We start from the raw sequence: 20,792 nt of genomic DNA on the forward strand, positions 1-20,792 counted from the left end.
TCCGCGAGGGCGGGCGGAGCGCGGCGGCGGCGGCAGCGGCGGCCCCGGCAGCCGGCACCCGGCGGCCCGAGCCCAGCCCAGCCCAGCCGAGCCGAGCCGGACCCAGCACCCAGCGCCCAGCGCCAGCAGCGCCCCGCCCGCCCCCCGGATCCTCACCGCTGCCATCCATGTCCTGAAGCCGGCGTCTCTAGTTCCCAGCCTTTTTTTTTTTTTTTTTTTTTCGCTTTTTAATTTTTTCTTCCGTTTTTTCCCCTAGTTTTTTCCTTATTTTTTCACGTTTTCCATTTTTGCTCCTTTTCCCCTACCTTTTTTACCGTTTTCCTTTTTTCCCCCCTGATTTTTCCGGGATTTTTTCCCCCTAATTTTTCCCTTTTTTCCCCTGATTTTCCCCCTTTTCCCCCTAATTTTTCCCTAATCTTCCTCATTCTTCCCCTAATTTTTCCCTAATTTTCCCCTAATTTCCCCCTAAACTTCCCCTAACTTCCCCCTTTCTCCCTCCTAAATCCCCCTTTCCTCCCCCCTTCCCCTCCTTTTTTTTTTTTCCTTTTTCCCCATTTTTTCCTTCCCCATTTTTTCCTTTTTCCCCCCATTTTTTCCCCCATTTCTTCCCCCATTCCTCCCTCCCCCCCCCACATCCCCCCTTTCTCCTCCCTAACACCCCCCCAGGCCTCCTCTCTCCCCCCCCACCTCCCCCCTCTCCCTTCCCCCCGGTTTATGCTCGGCCTCCCCCCGGCCCCGTCCCGTGCCCCGGGCCTCGCCGCCGCCGCCGCCCCCTTCTCGCCGCTCCCTTCGCGGCCCCGGCGCGGCGGCGGCCGATGGCGGAGGGCCCGGCGGGGCGGCCGTGAGCCGGGCTCCGGGAGCTTCCCCGCGGCGCCGTCTATGCCCGCCCGGCGCCCCCGCCCCGCCGCCCGCCCCATGGTGCAGCCCCGCCGCGGGCCGGGGGCGAGTCGCTGCGCAGGGCTGTGGCGGGGCGCCGCACGGAGGAGCCGGGGAGCGGGGCCCGGCCGGGAGGGGGCTGAGATGAGATAGAGGCGGCGGCCGGCCGGCCACCAGCCCCCCCCCCCCCCCCTCCCCTTCCCCTCCCGTCCCCTCCCTCCCCTCCCCTCCGCCCCGGCGCCACAGGGGGCGGCGAACGGCGCCGCCGGCCCCCGGCCGCCCGCTCCTCGGCGTATGTTCAGGTCCAAACGCTCGGGGCTGGTGCGGCGCCTCTGGAGGAGCCGCGTCGTGCCCGACGGCGACAGCGACGGCGGCGATGGCAGCGCCACGAGCGGCGACCGCGAGCCCGGAGCCGGAGGTGAAAACGGCGAGAAAAGCCCGGAGCGGAGCCGCCCGGCCCTAGGGAGCTGCGGAGGGGCCGGGGGAAGCCGCGGGGGCCCCCCGATGGCGGAGCGCCGGGGGGGTCGGCACCGCCGGGACGCCACCGAGGGAGCGAACCCGAGACGCGGCCGGGAGCGCGGGGGGCGCACGGTGACCTGCTGCCTGTTCGGGGAGCGGCAGCCCGGAGGAGCCCCTCGGGTCGCCCCCCCGAGCCCCGACGGCGGCGGAGCCGGTTGCGGGGCCCCCCCCGGCGGTTCCCCGGAGCGGAGGGGCCGCGAGGCTCGGTCTCGGCTGCTGGTGCTGGAGCAGGAGCTGAAGGCCGTCACCTACTCGCTGCTGAAGCGGCTGAAGGAGCGCTCGCTGGACAGCCTGCTGGAGGCGGTGGAGTCCCGCGGGGGGATGCCGAGCGGCTGCGTGCTGGTGGCCCGCACCGAGGTGCGTTTGGGGGGCCAGGCGGCTCCCCCCCACCTCCTGCTGGGGAAACTTTTCCGCTGGCCCGACCTGCAGCACCCCGCCGAGCTCAAACCCCTCTGCGAGTGCCAGAGCTTCGGCGTCGCCGACGGCCCCACCGTCTGCTGCAACCCCTACCACTTCAGCCGCCTCTGTGGGCCAGGTGAGAAGCGGGGAGGCGGGGGGGGGCCGTGGAGTTGGGGAGGCAAGGGGGTGGTGGGGAAGGAGGGCTGGGGTTTGGGGACGGGGGCCTGAAGTTTGGAGAGGGGGGCCTGAGCTTTGGGGAGCAGTCCTTGGGCTTTGGAGAGGGGGTCCTGAGCTTTGGAGAGGGGGTCCTGAGCTTTGGAGAGGGGTCCTGAGCTTTGGAGAGGGAGTCCCGAGCTTTGGAGAGGGGTCCTTTAGTTTTGGAGAGGATGTTCTAAGCTTTGGAGAAGGATCCTGAGCTTTGGAGACAGGGTCCTGGAGTTTAGGAAGGAGGATCCCGAGGTTTAAGAGGGAGTCCCAGAGTTTGGGGATCCCCCACCCCAAATTACCCCACGCCCGGCCAAGATGGGACAGGCAGCGGCGCTTGTGAGACCCACGCAGCAACCCCCTTTCCCCTATTTTATTTTATTTTTTTCCTCCCCCCCCCGCGGAGGTCCCCCTGCTATTTAGGTGCCGAAGGGGCGATAATGTGCAGTTTGCATCCTGCTGGCGCCAGCCTGGCTCGCCGCTTCTCGGGGCGGCCGCGGAGCCGGGCAATTACCGCCGCGCCTCCAGCCGCAGGGCCCCGCGCGGGGCTGCGGGACCGGGGGGGGAGCGGGGGCAGCCACAGCCCCACCGAGCCCTGGGCTTGGCTTTTGGCTTTGCCCCCTTCTTGTTTTTTTTTATTTTTTATTTTTTATTTTTTATTATTATTTTTTTTTTCGATGCGGATGGAGAAACCCCGGAGGATATCGGAATCCTGCTCACGGTCCCCTTCTTGGCAAGGGCTTTGATTTTATTTATTTTGCAATCCGGAATCCTGCCTCGCTTTGCATCACTTGGTTGAAAGAAACTTCTGTGCTCGGCACGCAGCGCCGGCGCGCTGCTTCCCCCCCCCCCCGAAGATCGCTAGAGGCTGGAAGTAGCTTTTTGCTTCGATTGGAGGGGATGGGCGTTTATTTTAGAAGCGGCCAAAGTTTCCAAGCCGCCTTCCCGCAGCGATGGCTTTTTCCCAGTGCTCTGTGGCTGCGAGCCCCGGGCGCTTCTGGCGCGTTCCTGCTCTGCAAGGGGGTCCCTGGGCCGGGGGCCCCCCCAGCTCCAACTCTGCCTCTACTGGGGGAAGGCAGCGGGAGGCCCAGCACGGCCCTGGTGCTGCCACAAATGGTCCCCCTGCTCTGGCCACGGGTGCGCCTTCATCCCCAAAATCCCCCGGGGGTGATGGGATGGAGCAGCACAAGAACTCAGTCGTGTTTCAAAGAACCGCGCCATGGCACCGGGTCCGGCTCTGGCAGGGGACCTGCTGCTCCAGGGCTGGACGTTGGCTCCGTTTCCTGCTTGTGTGTTGTTTTTTTTTTTTTTCTTGGAGGCTGTTAAGAGCCCTCGAGGAGAGCATCTAGCTGCTGGCAGCGTGCTTGGTTAGGGCCTTTCGGTGCCTGTTTCGGGATGAGGATGAGGAACCTTTCCTTTTTGAGGGGTATTAATTGGGCAGAGGCCACGCCAGAGCACCACGGAGGGGATGCTGACGTCGGTTTTGATGAAATAACCCCAAGGGAGCTGCGGTCATTACACTGAGGGACTGGTCTTCTGCTCAGTGTGGGAGCTGAGGAGCGCACGCTTGTTGGAGAGGCCTGGGGTCAGCGTCCTGCCTCCGAATTTCCAGTGCGGCGCCTCCCCAGCGTCAGCATCAGCCCAGCTGCAGGAAGGCCGAATTCTAGAAGGAGCTCGTGATTGAGAAGAAAACCCCACCTCTACCCCAGAAAATGATGGAGGACCTTCCCCGGCTCGTCGCGTGGTCTTTACGCTTCCAAGCACAGCAGGAGCCAGATCGCTGTCCCGATTCATCCAGGCACTTCTGGGGACTTGCTGCGGGCACGTGGCTGTGGATGTGCTGCTGCTGAGCACCGGGCACCTTCACGGGGTGAAGGACCAGGAGAGGACCAAACTGAGGCCCCCATGCCCAAGCCCCCGAGCAGCCAGGTGCTGCTGGACACACCAAAGTGACTTCGGTGGCTTTTTGGCCAAAGCCCGCCAGCCCTCAGCATCGGTCTGTCCGTGCCAAGAAAGGAGCCTCTCGTCATCACCCAAAATCCCATTTTTTAGTCTTTGTAATGCGGAGTTTGGGGAGCTCTCGCTGGGTCCCCGCACGTGGGTTGGAGCCGCCGTTGGGGTGGCCGTGCTGGGAGGCAGGACGGCCACGTTCCCAGCCGTAATGTCTGCCTTGAGAGGTCAGGGCTGACCCCAGTTCTGCAAAGGCATGGACGAGGCTTGGTGTAGAGTTCCTAGTGGGTTCCCAGTGCGAGTGGGCTTTCCTCCGTTGTGTTTGCAGCCTTCAAAGCGCTCCTGACTCAGAAGAGATTTCATTTATAGACCGAACACAACACTAATGCAAACTTTCCTTTTTTCCAGAGTCTCCACCACCTCCTTACTCTCGGCTGTCTCCTAATGATGAGCAAAAGCCACTGGGTAGGTGCCTTCACCTCTTCTGATCTCCTGCAGCTCTCGTGGTGCAGCCCCGGTGCCGGTTACCGGCACCTCGCGGTGGCGCAGCGGGCAGCAGCAGGGATTTTCTGCCTGCTCATTACTTCTGAGCAAGCATCAGCTGACGGGCTTCGAGCAGTAAACGAAGGCCGGTTTATCATCCCAAATTGCCGTGCAGGCGCATGCAGATTTCCCCAACTGAGCCGAAGCCCATGGGGGCGTAATGAAGGGTTCCCGGGCGCCGTGTTTTGTCTGCGCGCGGGTGCCGGAGCGAGGGGGGCGTGGGAGCTCCCGGCTGCGCCCCGGCCGGCTCCTGCCCTTCCTGTGCTCGTTAACCTGAGACGCAGCCTCTCCAAAAGTTGCTGCTCTGTAATTTTGGAAGGGCATTTTGCTGCTCCTAACGAATCAGAAAAGCTTTGGAAAGGGAAAAGCCCACCCTAGCCTTCGCGTGCAGAGCATCCTGCGAAGGAGGTTTGCTGGTCCTGGGTTGCTTTTGTTTTCCTTCTCCTTTTTTTTTTTCTTTGTTAGGTGTGGGAAAAAAGAGAGGGGAAAAAAAAAAAAAAAACAACCTCGTCCCTCCCTGTTCTCCCCACTGCGGGGTAATTCCCTTCAGAAACTGCTGGTGCTGCAGGGAGGGATGGTAGGGAGCGACACGTGACTTGGTTAAAACAACAGCCAGGGCCTGAAATCTGCTTCATTGGCTTGTTTGATTGGAAAAATAATAGTTAATCTGTGAGCAAACAGTTGAGCACTTAATTAGAGGGGTGTAAGCAAGAGAGAATAACAAAGACTCTTAACTTGTTAAAACAAAGTTTCCTTCGCTTCAGCAAAGAGGAAGGAAGGAAGGAAGCAAGAATAAACAGCTTCAAGAATTTTAATGGCGATAATTAAGTATAGTAACTATGAATTGTTTAGAGGCTTAATGTAACCTTATCCAGTAAGCACCAAGTTCCTACTTGTTTGATCGACTTTGCTGCAGTTATTTCTGTGGTCGAAGCGATCCAGACTTTGCACGGTGGAGGTACAAAGCTAAATGCTGCTTTCTGGCCCAGCTGAGAGTTTGTCGGGAGCTGTGGGCAGGGGATGGGAAGCAGGGGGGCCCCGGGCACGCACGTAGCGCTTGCAAACGCAGGAGGATTAAAAACTGGGCTTTTTTTTTTTTTCCTGTCTCTTTGCAGATCTATCGGATTCCACGTTGTCTTACACTGAAACAGAGGCTACAAACTCGCCCAATGTCACACCCGGAGAGTTCTCAGGTTGGCAGGCGGTCGTGCTCCCGGGGAGCTCGGGGACTGGAGGAGGAGGAGGAGGAGAATGGTGGGGGGGGTTGTGCTGCGCCCTCCCTGCGCTTGGCACAAACGGGGAGCACGAGGGGCAGCCGCTCAGGGTGGCTGCTCGGAGATGTCTGGGCTCCAAGGGCTGCGATGAGATGCTGCTGGTGGTGGCCCTGTGTGGCCACGCGTGTCCCTGGGGTAGCTGTGGACCTGCTGTCCCCACCGGGGTGACAATGGGGCTGTTTTCCCCACAGTGCTGCTGTGCTGAGCTCGTGGGATCCGCACAGCACCGCCTGCCCTCCCTGCTGCAGCCAGGCCCTGTGCTGCAAGCTGCAGAGCCGTCGAGGCTTTGCTTAATGAGGCCCTGGCTTTGCTCTGCCCCACCCCTGCACCTTTTCTTGCATTTCGTGGTGCGCAGGCACCACCAGAGGCGGTTTTGCCTTGGAGCAGAGGATCAGGACTTGGATCCGCGTGGCGCTAGGGCTGTGCTTGGTGGTTGAACCTCTCCGGCTGGGGCTGAGCACTGTGCGGCGGGGAGGAGGAAAGAAGGGACCCGTCTGTGGGACCTGCTTTTTTCCATGCCAGGAAGGACTTGGTGTGAGGCAGGGCCTGGCAGATAGGTTTGGGGTGGACAAACCCACTGAGCTGTCTGGGGCTGAGCACCTGGGTGGGTTTGGTGCTCACTGGGGCTGGTGCGAGCAGACGGGGTGGCGGTGACTTGGCTGGTTCGACAAAACCCACTCCTGAGGATGCTCAAGCCTTCAAGCAGCATGGCCTGGTGGTGTTGTGATCGCATGGCACGTGGCCCCGTGGGCATTTTTGGGGGATGGTCTCCCTGGGAGGCTCCCCAGTGGCCACGGGTCTTGCCGTGTGCGTGCCAAGTGGCTGCAGCAGGGGAACAATTGATAGGAGCACTGTGCCGTGATAAACGTGTGCTTCCAGCGCCCAGCAAAACATCTCCTGGGCTGGATCCGTCCCCGTAAAGCTCCCCGTGCCCGTGGCTTTTATTGTAACTTGATAATAGCCATTAATTACAGCGGCGGAGTTTTAAAAGCAGGGTTCCTGAGGATGTAATGGTTTAGCTTCTATCACAGCTGAGTTCTTTATGGGACATCTGGTGGGTTTTCTGGGCTGGAAGGGAGATTTTAACTTTTACTCGAACAATATAATGATAACATGTGACCAGGATCGGGCTGAAATCGGATCCCTGCTCTCCCCCTGCGTGGTTTCAAATGGTGTAACTTTTAATAAGAGTCTGGGGCTGCGTGATTTATTTTTCCCCAGCGCTCCCGATTGCTGAAAGAGGATAAGAGCCTCACTGAAGTTAACCCATACTTGTCATCGCTGCAGAGTAAAAGGAGAAAAAAAAAGCACTTAGGCCATGGTCTCTGTGCCACGTTTCGGTTTGTTTATTCTCCATCCTGACTTATTTAGTGGGTCTGTGCAAACGACACAGGAGGCACGCGGCCTGCCCTGCCCGCGCTGTGTGTACCGAAGGAAGGAACTGTGCCTTTAGCTCCCCTTCCAGAAATAAGGGCGTTTTGGATCCAGCATCAAGCCGCTACTATTTATTGCTCCGGCTTTGATCATCAAAAAGGCTTTTCCTCCGAAAACCACAGAATTCAGTTTGGGGTAACAAAGAGAGCCATTCTTGTGCTGTCGCTCGTTTGCTTGACGGGCTTCTAAACGGGAAGCTTTAGCGTGAAGTAGAAAGATCATCTCTATATATGTACAGAAACTGGAAATGCTGTTTGAAGTTGGGCCTTTTCATGGTTACAACGATGATCTTTACCATCTGAAAGGCTGAAGCCTGAGGTTTGGGCCATGACACGGGGCTGTCTGCCCACGGAGAGTGGGTTTTGGGAGCAGGTTGGGAGCGCTTCTTGTTCCTCTGAAAAGTGCAATGGTCAGGAAGGGTCTGGGGTGGTGTGGGAGGCACTTGGAGGTCTTTGATCCCAAGTTTCCAGCCGTGGAGTTGAAGCAGCACCACGTTTAGGCACACAGGAGTTTGTCGGGTGGCCTCTGGTGTGCGTTAGATTTACTGGTGCAGCCGGCCCCTGGGGATCCATCAGGGCTGGTCCCTGGGGGATCCGAAGATGAAAACCTGGGGTTTCGTGGTCCTGTGCAGCCCAGGCAGGTTTCTGTGGGCAGGCTCTCAGGGCCGAGCAGCCACGTGGGGACACCCAGGTCACTGCCCCAGCCTGGGGCTGCCGATGGTGGCTCCGTGCCACGGTCACCCAGGAGGGGACGTCCCCAGCCCAGCTCGCCGGGACGGGGCTGGGGAAATACCAGGGAAAGGGCAAAATCCAGTGAGGCAGAAACAAAGCTCAGCCCCGTGACTCATAACTGGTGGAACATTTGTAGTAATTTCTCTTTTTTTTTTTTTTCCCTCTTCCCCTCAGACTTGGCTCCTCCAGCAGTGCCAAGAAGCTGCTGTACCCGTTCGACTCGCCAGGCTTGCAGAGGGCTGCGAGGCTCTGCAAACTGGTTCGGGGTGCAGCGAGCAGCCCGGCCCCGGGGGCTTTGCCATTCCCTGCCTCCCCCAGGGCTCTTCCTCACCCCAAAAGACCCCATTCCCCATTCCTTGCCTTCCCAGTGGACAAAACCCCATAAATTTGCACGAGCAGCGATCCCGAGGTGCTGTGGTCTTGTTCATGGTGGCGCTGAGCTCTCCAAGGGCTGTGCTGGAGCAGGGGCAGCGGTGCCGCTTGTCGGGAGCGGTTTATCTGTCTTTTGGGGTCCATGGGATCATGTCGGGGCACCTCTTTTCCTTGAGCAGCTCTCAGGACGGGGAGGTCTGAGCCGTAGGAGCAGGCAGCAGCTCCCACGGCAGCCGGTGCCAAGCCTTTGTGCTCGCTGCTCTGCCCCAAAACGCGCCGCTGGTCGCGCCGCCTCGCCTCGTGTGCCGCCGCACGCCTGCTCCGTCGCATTGAAAGTTTCATTGTTCCGAGGGAAAGGCCTTTGGGAATCGGGCTGCCTGCGGGGCTCCAGCCTCGTGTGTGGCAGGGCTTTGCTCCTCACCATGCCTCCCTCCTGCACGGTCCCTTGGCTACAAGTCCTGGCGAGGGCTTGTACCTGCAGCCAGGGGCTTTGCAGGAGGTGCCGGGGAAGATGCTGCCTGAGGTGTTCCAAAAGTGGCGTGCTCTTTGCTCCAGAGATGAATTCGCTTCCCCTGTGCTCAGGCTCTTTGAGAGTTTCAGCCCTGGTGGGCTCGCTCGTAGCATCCGAAAGGTGCGGCTGGGACCCTGATAAAGATCTGGGATGAATTTGGGGCATTTGGGAGCCTCGTCTGAAAGGATGGAGCCGGTGTGAAAACACATGGATGGATCCGAAACCTGGAGAAGGAAGGGCTTGTGTGCAGAGCTGGGCTCTGCCAAAGGATGCGCTCTGCATTACTCCAACATTGGCAGAGGACAATTGTGAATTAACAGAGTGGAGAAACCGAGAATGGATGGGCCAGAGCTCGTTTAGATCACTTTTTTCAGGTCTTGGAAAGGCAGAGGATCTGCTTGTGGTGCTGGTGGGATGCAGGGATAGCATCCTTGTATGCCTTGGGGTGGCTCAGCCCCGTTGCAGCGATGTCCCGGGTACAAAGGGAGAGCTGCAGGGTTTTTTTCTCTGCTCGCGGCAGCCTTGGGAGGCTTCAGGAAGCAGATTTCCAAATGCACCGCATGGAGAAAGTGAGCGTCTCCCTTCCTCTCCCCCCAGAAATAACAGACCACGAGGATTTATGCTAACAAGGAAATTTATGAAGATCCTCTGTGTTAGGGATAGGAAAAAAAAAAAAAAAAGCCTATAAATATGTAAGGCGGATGTGTGTGGAAACTGGGCAAACACTGCCCTTTCCAGGCGGGGGGAGAGACTGGGAAATTACCTGCTAGTAGAAAACCTGCTATTTTTCTCGTTAGGCAGGCAGTTTCTGCTGGAGGTGATGAGGCAGGGGGGTTTGCAGCGGGTTTGGGAGCATTTTAGGGCTGGGGGCTGAGGTTGGGAGCGGGCAGCATCGCTGACCCTACTCCTCCTGTCTGTCCCCGTCCTGCTCCAGCAAACAGCCATCCCCCCTAAAAAACGAGCGGAGCGTATCTGTGCATCCAGCTTAATCACAGACAGATGTTTATTTGGGCCAGTAATGGTTTTGGTTTCCTTTTTCTTTCATATTTAACTTAAAGCTCGCTGGCGTGTCTGACTCGGAGCAGTCCATAACAATCAGGGTTTGGCTAAAAGGTTTTCTCGTCGGAGGAGCGCGCGCCTTGCCAAGAGCTACTTCTTTGATGCAAAAAAATACATCCTGGAGGTGCTTTGTCAGATGTTTTTATATTAAACATTTTTCCTCCATAGTTTTAAGTTTGCCAACGGGAAATAAAGTGCATCTATTTTCCAATGGGCTTCAAGAGAGGAATTCTGCGCGCCGCGTGAAGGTTTTCCCCCACGGCCCGTGGGCTGCATGGATGCTGGAACACGGATCAGAGAGCACAGCCGCACAGCATCCCTTTTCCCTTCCTTTCCTTTCCCTTCCCTTCCCGAGGACTTCACACCACCAAACCTCACTGTGGGAGCGAAGCCTCCAGCCCTGCCTGGCCCCGACATCAAAGGCAGCCCCGAATCGCTGAGTGAACCCCCAGGGAAGGTGGGGAAGTCCTCGGGGATGGCACCCCTGGCTTGCAGCACTCACCCCTTTCAGATAAAAAGGTGTGCAGCAAGTGTCCTCAAACTGTCTGGGCTGGTGATGAGTCCTCCAGAGCCTGCAGATCTACAGGAGGGTCCTTGTTGGATTTATTACCTTGGGGCTTGCCACAGCGGTGGCTCCGGTGGCAGCTCCTGGCATGGAAACGTTGGTTCCTGCGGGGCAGGAGGGCAATGAGGAGCGGTGCCCGGAGGTGGGGCAGCACAGAGACCTCACCGACCTGCAGCTGAACTCATCTGGAGCATCAAGTCTCAGCAAACACACCCTCTGGGGCAAGATGATGCATGGAGAAAGCCCTTTAGACCCCAGGCTGCAGGGACATTCCCGCATGCGGAGCGCCCTCCGGTGCAGTGGGTGGCTCAGGTCAGGTCCCCTGCCCCGTGATGCATTTTGGGGTCTGCAGGAGCTCGCTCACACTTTGCTGCCCATGCACCTTCGTCTCACCTTGCACACCCAACGCCCCGTGTGGAGCAGCAGGGAGCTGGTGCTGAACCCATCGGCACGAGGATGAAGTTCTGGCGGCGGCTGCGCAGCTGTGGAAGGGTTTCTAAGGCGAGTGCCACCTGTTTGTAAAAGTATCCTGCGGGTTATGGGCTCGCAACGCAAGCCTTTTGGGTTTCGGAATTGATTTCTGAGCTGGGCCAGGTTAGTAGTGTGGGGAGGGGAAATGAATTTCAGAAGGGGTGAGGGGCTGCTGGGGAACGTGCTGGAGATGTGAAGAGAGGTTTGTGCGCGAGGAGAGGGCAGTTGGCACTGCAGGCATCCCTAGAAGGGAGGAAAGGCTGTTCTCAGGGTTTGCAGCTGCTGTGCTGTAAGAGGACATCACCAGCCTCCAAAAATGCTGTCCTCCAGGAGGAAAGGTGTCGTCTGAGGTGGAAAATGGAGAAGTGTCAGCGATGCATCCAGGCTCAGCGGGGCAGTGGAGCTGGAATCGACCCCGTCACCACCCACCACGTGCGTTCCTCCACCTATAAGAGATCCTTCCTCTTCCATCGGTCCTGCTTTAACAGGCAGCACTTAGAAAAATGCGGACAATCAGAGCTGTCCCTGCTCCAGAAGGACAGAAAAAACGGGAGCTGGCTGCCAGAGCCCTGGGATCGTTTGTCTACAGCAACACAAGCCCGCGACTTGCACAGCCAGCGGCAGGAGGTTGGGCTCATCGATATTTGGCCCCATGCCTGCTGCAGGGATTAAAGCAGCTTTGCAGACGATGCCTGTGCATTTGTGTGTGTACACAGAGCTCCTCGGGACGTGAGAAATGGCCGTGGTGGAGCCGGTAGGATGCTGTAAAGGCAGTGTGTGTGTGCCTGGGGTGCTCTGGGAGCATCACCCTGTTCCAGAGGGAAGCGATGGCAGGGCTGGGGATGGGGCACCCAGTGGGTGCCTGGAGGAAAGAGCCCCTGAGGTGCTGTCCCTCTGCAGCAGGGACTGCTGGGCAAGGGGACAGCTCGAGCAGCCTTTGGGGAGCAGTGTGGGGACAGCACGAGCAGCGTTTGGGGAACAGTGTTTGGGGAGCAGCGTTGTGCTGGGGACGCTGCATTTTGCAGCATGTGTTGTAGAGGAGTCAGTCGCCTTTCCTCTTCCTTCCTTACCTGGATCCACGCTGGCTTTCAGCAGCTAGCCGAGATGTTTTCGGCGTAGAAGTTCTTGGAGTAAGTACAACACCCAGATAAAATATGTTTTTGTCTGTGGTTCATTGAGTAGTTATGGTGTTTGGCCTTGAATCACAGAGCAATCACATCCCTCACTTCTCCAAGCACCTCAGCATCACACTTGGAGGAAAAAAAAAAAAAAAAAAAGAAAAAAAAGAAACATCAGGAAGTAAGCAAGTTACTTAAAAGTAAATTAGTTTAATCTTTGTAGCCAAAACACTACATTCTTGCACCCTATTAGGAGTTGGATACGGCTTTCTAGGTAGTAAAAGTCCTTTTGATGTAACTCCGGTTGTGTCTTTCAAGCAGTGCACATCTGATGGCACGGCTTTGTTTGAACTCCCTCTCTGTGCGTGTTTTACTTCTTAAATGGATTTGCTGAATACTGGCCACAGTGTATTGCTGACCTTTGAAAACGGTGAATGTTTTGAAGGGGAATTTTGGCTTCTTGGAGCGACCTGTAGAGAGAGGCTAGCATTCAGAGTTACAGTAATAGATTTTTTTTCTTTTTTTTTTGGTGGCACTTTGATGAGTGAGAGGTGTTTATAGGCTTGATTCATACCCGAGTTACTAAGGTTTTCCACGGAAATAACTTATTAAATCTGTGGCGCTTACCGAAACGATTGAAGTCCGTCGATTTGCTATTCATCAAAGGCACCTCCTTTCCTGGACGCCAGTCCCTAACTCAGCATTTTACCTCTGGAGGATGCTCAAATCCAAGCGGGGTGTGCGGTGCAGGAGCTCGAGACGTGTTTTAGTAAGAAAGAGAAAAAAAAAAAAATACCCCAAGACAAACTGGAAAAAAAAAAAAAAAAAGACTTCAGGAAAAACATCTCCCGTCCCTCGGAGCGGCTGATGGTTAAACCTGCCTCTCTGGAACACTGCTTATTTGTGTGGATTTCACTTCGCCGCTCAGCAGCCGAAAAGTACATCCCTTTACTGCCTCTGGCCGGGCTGCTGCCGGCTTTGAAGTGCCTCGCGTCCCTGGAACCACAGGGTAAATCTGCTGGCGAAGGAGACTCGGCTCTTTGTCCTCCCGAAGTGCTGGGGATTAGGCACGCGGCTGTTCCTGCTCGCATCGTGCTGCGGGGCGAAGCTGCTGCCTAGAGAAGATGCCCCATGCTGGGGGTATCGGGCTCTCAGGGTGCTGCCCTTGCTCACCCGCCTGTTTTCAGCCAAGATGACCAGATCTGAATTCCTCCACGCCACAAAACCCGTTCCTGCCTCTCCTTTTGGGTGCAGACTTGCTCTGGGAGCAGCCTCACTGCGATGCTTCTCCATGCGGGCGGTGCTTTATGTTCCGGGTTATAACCTGCTAAATTTCCCAATTTCCCAGTGATACAAGGAGGGAGGCAGGAGAGATTATTTCTGTATCTGTGTATGCATAGATTCATTTCAGCAGTTTTTCATTCCTGGGGGAGCAGGAGGCCTTTCCTGGCAGTCAGAGGGCCCTGTGCAGCAGGGTTGGTGTGATCCAGCCCTGCAGCATCCCTGCTGCTCCCCTCCATCACCTTCAATCCTGTAGCAGCCTCACTGTTGCAAGTGGGGCCAGGCTCTTCCCTCTGCCCTGGGAAAGCAAGAGGCATCCAGAGGATGTTGAGTTTTTCCCAGTGGCTTTTCTTTGTTAGCCTCCATTTGGAGGGAAGCCTCCAAGTGTGGCTTCTGGCACCTGCAGGGGCTGTGCCAGCTCCACCGGGAGCTGTTCCCTTCTCTTTTTCCTTTCCTTCCCTCTCAGAGCATGATTCCCGGAGCAAACCCTGCACCAAAACCCCCATTCTCTCCCCAAAGTGCCATGTATGCATGTACCCTGTCTCACATTTGCCGTCCCAGCTGGACTGATGGCAGATGGGCAGTCTCCACGCTTGGGTTTTGTAGAGCTGTGCCGGTGGCTTCCCTCCCCTTCCTCCACCTGTGCTGAGGTTTTGGGGTTTGGGGATGGTCCTTGTCCTAGGTGGGAGGATCAGGCTACCCTTCCCTGCCTCAGCTGGGCTTCAGAGGCTGCAGGATTTTAGGAATCAATTTTAGGAATCGGTGCTGGATCCAGCAAGCGCCGTGCCGGGGATACCTGGGAAGGATTCCTCGCAGCAGCTCTGAGGAAGGTTCAAGACCCAGATGTGTCAGTTTTATCTATATATTCCATTAGAAGGAGCGAACTGTGCCAGCAGAAAGGCTATTTTTCAGCTCTTTCCATTTATTAAGGTCTCGTTTGCTAAGATTTTTCCATTCAAAGAGCCAAAGAATGTTAAAGACTTTTTTTAAAGGAGAAAAAAAAAAGCCAGCTGCTTTACTCTTTCACACATAGTGATGCAAACCGCTGTTGTCTATTCAAGAAAGGGAAAAAAATATGGATATAATAAAGAACAAAATGCATTTCCTGGTTTGTAAACCAGCCCGACAGCCACCTGAAAAGAGGTGCAACACTTGGGGCATCTGCTCGGTGGGTGCCGACAGCGCTGTGCCATTTCCTCTATGCTCACCGTATCTCTGGAGGGTGCGGAGCTGCAGATGTGCTGCTCAGAGCACGTCGCTTTTCCTTCATTTCCTTGTTTTTTCCCCAGGCCTTTACAAAACGTGGCTGGTTCTGGTGGAGGGGAGAGTGCCCGGCGCAGACAACGGCTGCTTGTGAGCTGCCGTGCCGGGCTGTGCACTGGAAGAATGGCACAGTTGATCCGTCTTCCCCCACCACAAGGCACTGCGCTCCCTGCCTGCCTGTCCCTGGCGTGCCCGGGCGGCAGAGAAAGCAAACATTGACCGTGGTGGCTGTAAACGCTCCTGGCTCTGCTCTCAGCCCCTTCTGAACAAATGCCGTTGTGTCCCCGCGGCGGCCGGGCGAGCGCGGTCACATCTTCCTCGTGCACTGCAGCTCGTGCCCTTTTGCTCTCTGAGCCTTGAAGTGAGCAGCGTGTGAAAATGAGATCGCTGTGTGCTTTCTTTTTCTGTTTTAAAGTGAATGGGAATCACAGCATAACTTTTTGCAAAAAGGGAGCCAGAGAATTGCACTGTGTTTTGCCTTGTGTTCATGTTTCTTTAGAGTCTGATGCTTGCAAAAGGGAAAGAAATGGATGGGGAAGGGTCTTCCCACTAATTAAGTCAAAGCAGTAAGCATAGCACATGGGGAGTGTCGTACTAAAGCATTAAAAGGCATTTTGAAATATCCCACAGACAGCTGAATGGGCTGGCTCCTGTAGTGTCCTCCTCTTGGGCTTAAGTGGCTGATGGTGCTCTCAGCTCGTGTCCAGGTGTTGCGTTGTGTTGAATTCTGTTGGGTTGCATTTTATGGTGTTGAGTTGTGTTGGGTTGTATTGAATTGGGTTGGGTTGGGTTGCGTTGGGATTCCTGGTGGAGTGAAAGTGGTGTGGTCCTGCTGGTGTTGGCCGCGTGGGAGTATGGTTTTGGCTGTCCCTGCTTGTCCAAGAAAAGGAGGAGCTCTCTTCGTGCTTTGAGGAAAGGTCCATGGATGAAGTTGACCCAGGTCTCAGCTAAAAATTGCTGGTAATTACAAAAAAACTCCTGCTCTAAATTTCAACCCGTTCGGTTTCGTTCGGTTTATTTAGTGCAACAGCTTGGTGCACCCAGCTGTGCACGGAGGGAGCAGATGCAAAAACTGAGAGTTAAACGTTGTGCACCCAAACCAGCCCTAGAAGATGTGTGTGTCTGCAGCCTCCACCCAGGTCTCGGGCTATTTCTGCCCCAGGGCTGATAATGGTGCAGCTGAATCCATGAGGTTTTGATTGAAGCCCATTGAAAGCTGGAGGACCCCTTATAGAAAGGTTTTATGAAGGCCTGGAAGGGGGATGCCAGGGCTTGGAGGGGCACGAACACAGGGGGCAGCCCTTCGTGGGGAGTCCTGGGCTTGTTTTCCCCCAAGTGTCTCAGGAAGTGCTTTCTGAGATCTGCAAAGAAAAACCGACCAACCCAAAAAAAAAAAAGAAAAAAAAAAAAAAAAAGAAACCAACAAAACTTTATGAATCAATTGGGAAGCCAGTAAAAATTAGTAGTAACAAGCTCATTTCAATAGAAATGGGTTTGCTGCTCTGCCGGCTGCCAACCATTTATGAGACTGGCTCAGTGCCGGCGAGCAGGGTCCAGCACACTGCATCCTTCCACCCTCCTGCTGCTGGAAATAATTTGTGACTTAAAAAAAATAAATAACGCTATTGTGGAGCTTGTTTTATGGTTGGGGCCTGAGTTGGGCAAGGGTGACAGCTCCAGCTCCGGAGTTTGCAGAAGCTGGCTGGGGGCTTTCTCCTCCATCATCTCACGTGGGTTTCTGCTGGGTTTCTGCAGTGCAAGCGGGGACGCTGGTGGGTGGGTGCTGGATCCACGGCGTGTTTAGTCGGCTCCCCAAATCCAGGGCAAGCAGAGCAGAGCTGGGGCAGGTGGTTGTGCCGAGGCAGGAGGATGCCAAGTGTTGGGTAGCTCAGCGGCACGTGGTAAAAGCCTTACATGGGGCAAGGAGCTTGGGTTTTGGTGCTGGTGCCCTGGATGTGTCTGCTCGTGTCGTGTTTTCTGCCCCGTTGGGTCGGTTTTCATGCAGGGAACCTACTGAAATGCTGCCTGCAGGGAAGGGAATGGGCTGGTTGGTCCGAATGGCAGTGATAGGTAACTTCTTGACCTGCTGCAGTCTGTAACCGTCGGTGGTGGTTGGTTGATGTGTTAGGAATGAGCCCACCAGAGGATCCCTGTGGTGGCACGGCCTTCGGGAGCTCTTGGCCTTGTGGGATGGGTGATCCTGGGACAAGGGGTGAGCTGTAGTGCGCTGGGTGCTGGCTTTCCAAGCCCAGCTGATGCATTTACCTCATCTTCTGGCAGTCCTGAGCACTGGAGGGCTCTGTCTGCAGGACCAGGTAGCTTTGGCAACAAGCAGCTCCAGGCCGGGCAGGATGGGCCTGGGGACAGCCTGGACTGGCAGGAGGTGTCCCTGGATGGTCTTTAAAAACCCTTTATGACCCAAACCATTCTGAACCAGTGACACTATCCCTCAGGAGGGGACAGTGTTGCTCTGGCGTCCAGGCGAGGCGGTGCTGGGCCTCCCCAGCACCATCTGCTTGCACCCCGGCCTCCTCCACTGCAGGGCAGCTCCGTGCCCAGCTCCGGGGTTTGGGGGCACAACTCCTTGCACCCCCAGGGCCTGGGGTATACATCCCATCCGTCTTCTCATAGCCGAGCTGATTTACACCCGGGCTCGGAAGATTTTATGGCCGTCCTCTGTAAAAAGAGGCAAATGGCTGTGACGTGAGCCGGGGATCCGTGGAAACTTCCACTCCGGAGGAGATCAAGGAAATTCCTCTGCGAGTACAAAGTAAGGTAAAGATCCTATGTGCGCGGCGAGTTGCTTTTCCCCCCATTGTTGAGCTATTTTAATGAAAGGGAAATGTCAGCAAAAGTGTGTTTAAAAAAATGTCACTCACGCATCGCTGGGCTTGGAGTAAGAGCTCTCCGGGCAGCCTCTTCGCTGCCGAAACAGAAAAACGAAGCTGTGTTTTATGCCCAGATGATCACGGCCACGTATTTTGAAGCACCCCTGCTCTTTTCCACATAGAGTCACTGCTGTGGGCCTCGGGAGCTGGCCTGAATCCAGCCGTGCTCGAAAGGGTCGGTCATTCGAGACTTGGAGCATTAAAGATCTTTGCAGATCAGTTTTGCTCTCGCCGTACTGCATTTGTTTGTGTAAAAAGCCTCGGTGGAGTCGGTATGCGTCTGTCTTTGAAGGGCTCTGCTTCAAAGGCTGCCTGTGCTCGGTGTTTTGTGTGCTGATACTCGCTGCCTCGCCTGGAAAAGCCTCGGCCCTCGGCTGGGTTAAAACCTGCAGGAAGGAAGAGCCGAGCTTGGGGTTTGGAAGCCATCAAGGAAACTGCGTGAGGGAGGGGTGAGCGTGCCTACATGGGCTGGTTTGTGGCTTAGCAGAGAAAAACGAGCTTTTCTTCAGCACCCAGGTGAGCGCATTGATCTGGGACCAGATTCATTCCGTGTCTGCAGGTGGAAGGATCCACTGATGTGTTCATGCTCACAGTCCCTTTCCAGCTTGATTTTACACCCAGAGTAACCCAGGAGCACGACCCATTATCCATGGAGAGACAAAGTACCTGAGCGAGAGGTTGCAGGTCAAGGGGTGATGATTTTTGGGCCACTTCAGGGCTGCCCGGGTGGCAGTCCTCATACTGAGATTAATCCAATCTAATATTAGGTCAATGCATAAATCCATGCCTGAGCCACTTTTATAAGCTCTCACTGCAGGCTACAGGGAGAAGGAGGGTGCTGGGATGTGTCCTCATGCCCACCACGCCAGAAGAGGGGATTTAGGTACTCACACACAGGAAACCCAAACTATTTTTAAGGGAGGGAAACGTATCGCGCTGGCTCAGCCCTGCGCTCCCTGAAATGAATGGCACGGTTCTGGACGGGGACCGTTGTTTCATAGCAGTTGGGAGCATGATGTCAAGGGCAGAAAGCAGTGTTTGTTGTTATCAGAGTAAAAGCTGAATTTCTTACAGCCTTTTCCTGGGCTGCCGCCCCTTCCAGCCCTCCCCGGCCCCTCCTGATTGCTTTTCCAGCCCCGTTACACAACGCGCGGCCGCTTGGCTCGCTCAGCTGGTGGCGAGCAGCGTCAGTAGCTGGAGATGTGCAGAAAGGGGAACGGGGTTTGGTTGGGGTTTTAGGGCCTTTGAGATGAGAGATGCCAAATCAGCAGGGAGTTTTGCTAACTGAACAGCTCACAAGTGGGGCGCAGCCACCCGGGGACCTGGCATGGAGCAGGGCTTGGGGCTCGCGGAGACAAATGTCCCCTTGGGGTTGGGGTTTGGGGCTTGAAGGATGGATTTACAAGGAGGTGAGGACAGGAGGGCTGCTAGCAGCACATGGGGTTGCTTAGCCTTCTGTCCTTGGAGGCTGCACTATGTCGATCAAGCTCTGCCCTAAAGGAACTTCACGTTCCCACTCATCCGCTGCTGCTGCGTTGTCCTCCAAGAAAACCTTTCAGAGGATTTCTGCTCCAGGTTTACTCACAGCAGGCTTTCCCCCATTCATCCTGGGTCTCTCCTAGTTGCTCTGTCACTGAGGTTTCACAGCACAGGCTGGGGAAGGCACTGGGCCCCGACCCAACTTTGCCATCGCCTGTGGGTGTTAAGGTGTTTGTGAGCCACGGTCACTGAGAAGCAGGGAATGGGCAAAACTTGGGCAGCTGGACCTGGGTGCAACCACATCGTTAGAAGAAGGAATTACCCAGGAATTTGAAGTGTGTTGGAGCTGTTTTGTGCCACTGATGGCAGTTTGTATGATCCAGGCTTGCTTCGTAGCTGGTGGCAGCCCGAACAGCCCGGTAGACTCTGAAAAAGACAATTTGAGTGCCGGGGGCAGTCTCAGCTCTGAGTTACAGCTGTCTAAATTCAGCCTCAGGGAAGTCAGGGGAGTTACTTGGCATTTCTGGTCAGTATTTGGGGCAGAACCTGGCTTCCCCTATATGCATCAAGGAAGAATTGATTTTAAAAAAGGGGGAAAAAAGGAAAATAGGTTGGTGAGAGGCTGCTCAGTGCGGGCTGGGTGTTGTGGTGCTTTCCTGAAAGAACTGGTGCTTTGGAAAAAGGGGTCGCCTCGAAGAGCAGCGGCCGCTTGCGGAGGGCACTGGGTTATGGCAATAAATAGAAGCGAGCGGCACTTCTAGAAACGCGAGGAATGTGAAAATGTTTAAATGATTTAGTAGGAGAAAACTTTATTTAAACATTTAATCGAGAAGCACGCTTTCATCTTTAAAACATCAGTGTTTGAACTTCCATCCAAGTTTTTTTTTCCTGGGCTTTCCTTGCACTTCATCATGCACAACACAAAGCCGTGCCTCGCGAAGGGAATAAACTCCGAGTCCCCCGTTCCCATTTGTTGTCGTTGCCTCAAACACACCTAAATTACAGCGAGGGAGCAGTTCCGGGGAAAACTGCTGAACAAGTTGTTCCCTGCTTTACTTAGGGAGATGTGCGTTTATTTGAAGAATGGGAGCTAGAAGGCCCCGTGTCCGAGCAAACCTCATAAAACTGTGCAGCTTTCCATATGGAAAGCGCCCTGGGTACAGATACAGCTGTCAGCACGATGTTTTTTCCCCATCACAAGCCAAAATCCACCTAGGGGAAACACATCTCCGTGTTGGGGTGCAGAAGGCAGCCGAAGAAATCCAGGTTCGGGTCAGCCCTGGCACATGGCACTCAGAAGAAAATCGGTTAATCACTTAATTCTGGAAGAAAATCACTTAATTCTTGAAGTGGGTGCTTAGCAGAGGCTGATTTTGGATGTACGTCAGCGTTGGCCGTATGATGCAAAATCCAGGGCTTGCATTGCTAAGGGAAGAATCTCAGGGCTTCTGTCCAGAGTGTGGCCCACTGGGTGGCAACTTTAAATTGATTTTTTTAAAAAAAACAATGACACTGGAATTATACTTGCTGCTATGGCTTGGTGCACACACACCTTCCATTTTGGGGTGAAGGAAGGGGATCAGCTTCGTAGTTATTTCCCATTTGTTCCAGTGCAAGAAAGCACCAGCACATGAGCACGTGGCAGGATGGAGCCCATTGTTGAGCTCTGGGAGCTCTGTGCCACATTTCAGCCTCCCCACTGTCACTTCTGGCCCATTGGGTCTGGGCTTAGCTTTGGAAACGTCCCCGTTTGTGCTCCTAAAAACGTCCCTGCGTGTGCCGCACCGATGGCCTGCCGTGCTCCGACGTGGAGATTTACGCTTCCTAAGTACACTGTAGAAAATTTCTAAAGTAG

The 20,792-nt window shown here is 55.5% G+C and overlaps 1 protein-coding gene across 1 annotated transcript in view; it reads left to right on the plus strand.

Moving 5' to 3' along the window:
• Positions 1 to 1,108: 1,108 nt before the first annotated feature.
• The window catches only part of SMAD6 (SMAD family member 6), a 32,274-nt gene continuing 12,590 nt past the window's right edge, over positions 1,109 to 20,792 (plus strand). Inside the window, exons 1-3 of the mRNA XM_032195295.1 lie at positions 1,109 to 1,930; positions 4,357 to 4,413; positions 5,607 to 5,684. Of these exons, the coding sequence (XP_032051186.1) occupies positions 1,171 to 1,930; positions 4,357 to 4,413; positions 5,607 to 5,684 (895 nt within the window). The 5' untranslated portion in view covers positions 1,109 to 1,170. The remainder of the gene's footprint in view (positions 1,931 to 4,356; positions 4,414 to 5,606; positions 5,685 to 20,792) is intronic.

The sequence above is a fragment of the Aythya fuligula genome, chromosome 11 (genome assembly GCF_009819795.1).
Source record: "Aythya fuligula isolate bAytFul2 chromosome 11, bAytFul2.pri, whole genome shotgun sequence".
NCBI classification, from domain to species: Eukaryota; Metazoa; Chordata; class Aves; order Anseriformes; family Anatidae; genus Aythya; species Aythya fuligula.